The 6,177-nt window shown below is 46.9% G+C and overlaps 1 protein-coding gene across 1 annotated transcript; it reads right to left on the minus strand.

Moving 5' to 3' along the window:
* Window positions 1–233: 233 nt before the first annotated feature.
* On the minus strand, window positions 234–4,653 carry LOC109159433. Its single transcript, XM_019307545.1, has 8 exons — window positions 4,468–4,653; window positions 3,763–4,315; window positions 2,573–2,859; window positions 2,232–2,413; window positions 1,446–2,076; window positions 1,038–1,355; window positions 483–873; window positions 234–373 (listed from the first exon to the last, which is right to left on the minus strand). Exons 1-8 carry the CDS (start codon window positions 4,651–4,653, stop codon window positions 234–236), a joined length of 2,688 nt encoding a protein of 895 aa, XP_019163090.1.
* Between the last annotated feature and the right edge of the window lie 1,524 nt (window positions 4,654–6,177).

The raw sequence follows: 6,177 nt of genomic DNA on the forward strand, positions 1-6,177 counted from the left end.
ATAATTCTTGGCTCAGATTCACACGGCAACCACGGGTCACCCCAAACCAAAGTGGAGTCCCCATTTCCAGTCCTCCGCCTAATATTTTGGATAATGAGTCCCTGGGCAGCCATTATACTTCTCCATGGGAAACTTGGATTATTTCCAACTGAGGCATTCAAAAAATCTGACTTTGGGTAATACCTCGCCTTATATATTCTTGCCACTAGAGAATGGGGGTCTGTCAAAAATCTCTAGCCCTGCTTACCCAGCATAGCCACATTAAAAGCTCTCAAATCCTTAAAACCTAGGCCCCCATATTTCATTGGTACACTCATTTTATCCCAGGCGAGCCAATGTATTCCCCCCATCCCTCCCATTGCGTCACCAGAATCTATTCATAACACGCTCCAGGTTCTTGCATAGTGAGTCAGGTAACAAAAACACACTCATAGTAAACGTTGGCATTGCCTGTGCCACCGATTTGAGTAGAATTTCTTTACCTGCTCTAGACAAAAGTTTCTTATTCCAGGAGCCAATTCTCTGTCTCACCTTATCCTCCACATAAGCAAACACCGCCTGTTTATTCCTCCCCACAAATGCTGGCAGCCCCAAATATTTTCCAAAATTTTGTGCTTGATGAACCCCAAATTGTGCCGCCACCAAATTTCTTTCAACCTGCTGAGTGTTCCTACTAAAGCAAATATTTGACTTATTATAATTAATAGTCTGACCAGAAAGCTTCTCATAATCAGTAAGACACCGTTTAACTGCCTGTGCCTCACCAACATTTGCCTTAAAGAATAGGAGGCTGTCATCCGCAAACAAAAGATGTGAGAGAGCAGGTGCTCCTCTCGCCACCCTTAAACCATGTACATCACCTCTATCCTGAGCCTGTTGTAACAACAATGATAACCCCTCCGCACAGATAAGAAACAAGTATGGGGACAAAGGATCCCCTGACGGAGCCCGCGAGATGGGGTTAACTGTCCTCCAGACACACCATTAATCATAATATTATATGAAACAGTAGTGACACACTACATAATTAGATTTACCCATCCCACCTGGAAGCCTAAAGCCAACATCATGTTTCTCAAAAATGCCCATTCCATCTTATCATAGGCTTTTGCCATATCCAACTTCAAAGCTCCCCACCCCACCTTACCCAACTGCTTCCTATTAAGAAAATGTCCAACCTCGGCAGCTATCAAGATATTATCAGTAATCAACCTGTCAGGAATAAATGCACTCTGCGATACAGAAATAATATCGCCTAAAAGGGGCTTCATACGATTAGCGATTACTTTTGCAATAATCTTATAAACAACATTACTCAAGGCAATCGGGCGTAGATCCGTGACCATCTCAGGGGACTGCGTTTTCGGAATAAGCACAATATTTGATTCATTAAGACCAGTTGGCAAGGACCCCGTATTCAGACACTAAAGCACACAACTAGTCACATCTGGACCAACTATGTCCCAAAACTTCTGATAAAAACCCGGATTCATTCCATCCGGTCCCGGTGCTTTGTCTGGAAACATAGAAAACAACGCATCTTTCACCTCCCCCGGGTCATACGGCCGGTTCAGCCATTCATTATGGGTGTCGGTAACATGAGTAGGGATAGAGGCAAAAAAGTCCGCTCCATTACTCACATCGGGGTTAGCAGCAAAAATATTATTAAAATAACTCATTACAACTGCTCTCATACCATCACCATCTACCCATCCCCCTAACTCATCTTTAAGTCGTAAAATAGTATTCTTACGCTTTCGGGCAGAAGCATACCTGTGATAGAAGCGAGTGTTTGCATCCGCCCCACGAAGCCAATGCTGCTTCGCCCTTTGTCTCCAGAATACATCCTCCTGCTTCTCCAATCTTACTAACTCAGATTCCAGACGGTGAAAGTCTGCTAACGCCTGGGGGCTCAGACGACCACGGCAATTCAATTGTTGTTTCTTGAGACTAGCGATCCGTTTCCCAAACTTATGGAAACGGTTACCACCCCACTTCTGTAGCTTTACGCCACATCTCTCTACCCGGGCCTGTAGATCCTCCACCCCATGTCCCCATGCCTCTTCCACCACCTCCCTACATCCCTCATCCAGCAGCCAGGCCATCTCAAAACGAAAATCTCGCGGACCAACACATAAACCCCCCCTGGCCGTATGTCCAGGAAGAGAGCCGAATGATCCGATCTCCTGGTCAGTACATTATAGACCCGGGCTCCTTCCACCACCCCTCGCCACTCATCAGTCGCTACAACTCTATCCAACTTCTCCTCTATCCAATCCTCCGTCCCCTCCCCCTTCTCCCATGTAAACTGATAACCAATCATGGGGATCTGTATCAAGCCGCAGTCCTCAAGTGTTTCACCAAAACCCCTCAACAGCGATTCGGGATGTCTGCAACGTCCCCTCTTCTCATACTGAAAAAGCAAGTCATTGAAATCCCCCAAGACCACCCAAGGCAGCGTAGACCGGGAACTCAAGTGTCTCAAAAGATTCCATGACTCCTCTCTGTCCCCACGATCCGGGAAACCGTAAAAACACGTCATCCTCTAGGGCGCAAAACCATCCATACGTACCTCGACATCCACATGGTTACGAGAGTAACCTAGCAGACGCACCGTATCATTCGTTTTCCACAACAGTGCCAAACCTCCACTACGCCCCCTATTATCCACATAGAACAACCCCTGGAACCCTAGTTTCACCCGCAACCGTTCAACATGATCTCTAGCAACCTTCGTTTCCATAAGAAAAATAAAATCGGGTTTCTTTCTGGATGCCATATCCACTACTTCCCGAAATGTTCGTGGATCACCCAAGCCACGACAGTTCCAACTCAAGGTACTCATAAGGATGGGCGGGTCTGGGAACCAGAGCCCGCCATGAACAAGTTTTTTGAAATATCCGCCATTGCCACATCCTCCCCAACCCTCTCCACCACTCCCTCACCATCCCTCCCCGTGAGATCCTCAGTACCCCCCTCTTCCCTATAGGGATGGCAACGGGGCGGGGCGGGGGCGGGGAGTATACTCCCCGTCCCCGTCCTCGCTACCCCGACACTGTCCCCGTCCCCGTCCCCATCCCCGGCGGGGATTTGAAAAAATTCCCCGTCCCCGTTCCCGCGGGGAATTTGGCGGGGACGGGGAATCCCCATCCCCGATCAACCCATAGTCAAAGTGTCAAACTAGTACAATTTTTAAAAATAAAAAAAATTCAACATTCAATATTCAATAATATATAATATATTTGAATATATACACAATATTAGTATGGCAATGATTTATATAATTATGTTCAAAATTTAAATACATATAAATATTCAATAATATACACAGTACAACATGCTTTATGTAGTTATGCTTAATTACATACATTCTATGTAATATTCAATATAAACAGTACACAACAATGCTTTGTGTAACTAACTAATTATTTTTAAATCAATAGTACACGGTATTAGCGATAGGTAGAAAAAAACTTTAATTATTCGGGGACGGGGCGGGGCGGGGAGGGGTATCCCCATCCCCGTCCCCGTCCCCGCCGGGGAATTTCACAAGTTCCCCATCCCCGTCCCTGATCCCCGAATTTTTTCCCCGTCCCCGTCCCCATCGCCAACGGGGGCGGGGATCCCCGACGGGGACGGGGCACATTGCCATCCCTACTTCCCTGCGCCTTTTCGGACCACACACCACCCCCTCGCCACTCACCGGTCGGCCCTCCACCAAAGCCCCCACCGCAACCCCCCCACCCGTAGCACACGGCCTACCTCCCCTCTCGGCCACCTCCTCCCTCTTCCCCCCAACGGGAACCAGCCACGAACTGCCCACTGGCCTAGGGCCGCGTGGTAACCCCGCCTTCATCTCCACCCCATACAGATACTGATCCAAAGCGAGAGTCGAATTTCGCGCCTGTAAACAGAACTTGTATGAATGGCCCAGTAAGCCACAGAAGAAGCAAAAAGTGTGCAGCCTTTCATACTTGAATGTCACCCAACACCAAGACTTATCCCGCTTTGCAAATTTCATTCTTCGACGCAACGGTTTAGCCACCGGAATACTAACACGGATCCGGTAGAACGCCTTCCACGGACGATCATCAAACCTCTCATCGCCCTTCAGAAAACCTCCCAGAAAATTACCAACCTGCTCCTGTATGATCATTGATGTATAACCCATCGGGAGTCCATAGACCTGGACCCACATATCAACCGTATCAAGAACCACATCATTCGGTAGCATCCCATCTTCCACCGGTCGACACACCAAGGTATGGTTATCAAAGGACCACGGCCTCTCATCAATCACACGTTGCAAATCTGTCTGATGATAGAAAACAAACATAAAAAGATTCGGTTGCAACTCTGAAACCTGCACACCACACACGGGCTGCCATACGGAAGCCAACACCTCCCGCATGAATTCAAGCTTCACCATCTTTCGCGTCAAAAACCTTCCAACAAGAATCCATGTACGGCCCTCCGATCCACCCCCATCGCCGGCGCAACAACCCCCCCTGCCGGAATCAACATCTCCTCCTCGTCGAGCAAAGAGATGCCCGCATACCCTTCTAACAATTCCTCCTCAATCGCCGCATGATTCTGTTGTTCCAGACTTCCTTCCCGACGCCGCAAACCTCGTTCCGCCAACCCCTCCTCCATCGCCGCATGATTCTGTCGTTCCATGCGTCCTTCCCGACGTCACAAACCACGCTGGAGCGGACAAAGACTCGTCAGAAAACCCTGCTGGTCAACGTACGAAACCCTAGGCAAACCCTAGTAGGGAATTAGAGAGAAACTCTAGAAAGAAACCCTAGAGAGAGACGAAGTGAAGTTAAAATTTCAGGATTTTGTTTCTATATATAGTATAGAGTTAATTCCAGCAATGGTCCTCCGACTATGTTGATTTTCCACATTTGGTCCCTGACTTTTAATTTGGACAATTTAGACACTTGACTTTTGAAATCTTTCCAATGTTGGTCCTTCCGTTAGATGAAGGTTAAGTAAACGTTAGTTTTAAGGGTAAAATAGTCATTTCACAAACTTAGATATAATCCATCGTCTTTCAATTCTCAGCCTGCGAAGTTCAACCAAGATTAGAGGAACATGTTGGGCCTGCTAAGCGAAGCCATTGATGGCTGTCCATTTCTCAAGTTTGCACTAAATTACGAGTGCACCAGATTTCAACACCATATATGCCTCTGAAATGTTGTGAGCCGCAATGCAAGGTGGTCTGGAGCTCAGCATGTAGTTCACAAGAAGGGTAGAATCAGATTAAAAAATTGCCTTCGTTATACCCATATGAATGGCCAGTTGTATCCCCTTCAAAAGGGCCCAGGACTCAGCTTCAAGTGGAGAGCAGTTCCCTATGTTGAAAATATACCCTTGTTTCCAGCCTCCATTATTGTCCCTGGTGGCTCCCCCACAGGTTGCCTTGCCCGAGGATGGATCAAAAGAGCCATCAACATTCACCTTCAGAAATCCTTCATGCAGTTTGGACCAAGTGAGCCGCTTCTATGCATTGGACGTAACAGATGATCTAAGGGATTCAGCCTTAACAAAGGCTGATGTGACTTCATCAAGCTGAGCCTAATTAATCCATGAAATCTTAGATAGTAACGGTTTGGACGTACCATTAAAAACCATTTCATTTCACCATTTCCAAACCCACCATACTGTTATGGAAAAAGGGTGTTATCACTGCATGGATTCCTCCTGTTATTCTTAGCTGATAATATACTGCATCTTTGATCTTTCTGTTCTGTTACATAATCTAGCTTTTCACAAAAAAAAAAAGCTATGGAAGAAACAAGTTCTCTCTGCACGTCCTCCATATTCAACTTCTCGAATTCGAGCGTTTTCATCTGCTCGGAAAACCAATTCCAACTCACAATCGAATAAACCTGGCAGTATTCCGTTTAATATCCGGTCAAAACCATGGCGCCGGCGATCATCTTCATTCTCCTCACCTCTGGGTATTTCTCATCGTCTCCACCATTGGACTCTTCATCCGCCTGCTTAGAATGATTAAACGAAATTTGGTTTCTCGAATCTTCTAGCAAGTACCAGAATTCGTCTTCTAAGAACGCTATCGCCAGATGCACGACGGTGCTGGTCCGGTTCAGCGAGGGTGTGAGGTCTAGAAACTTCGCGAATCCATCCCTCAGCTTCGCCAACCTCTTAACT

The sequence above is a fragment of the Ipomoea nil genome, unplaced genomic scaffold, assembly GCF_001879475.1.
Source record: "Ipomoea nil cultivar Tokyo-kokei standard unplaced genomic scaffold, Asagao_1.1 scaffold2827, whole genome shotgun sequence".
Classification (NCBI taxonomy): Eukaryota; Viridiplantae; Streptophyta; class Magnoliopsida; order Solanales; family Convolvulaceae; genus Ipomoea; species Ipomoea nil.

Bases quoted from the DNA above. Each gene is read 5' to 3' on its own strand.
- LOC109159433 (XM_019307545.1), bottom strand. From the start codon at position 4,653: ATGGAGGAGGGGTTGGCGGAACGAGGTTTGCGGCGTCGGGAAGGAAGT. The intron at 2,414-2,572 runs GTACGTATGGAT...TTGCTTTTTCAG, and splicing joins GTAACCATGTGGATGTCGAG to TATGAGAAGAGGGGACGTTG. The intron at 1,356-1,445 runs GTGACTAGTTGT...CCGAAAACGCAG, and splicing joins GGGACATAGTTGGTCCAGAT to TCCCCTGAGATGGTCACGGA.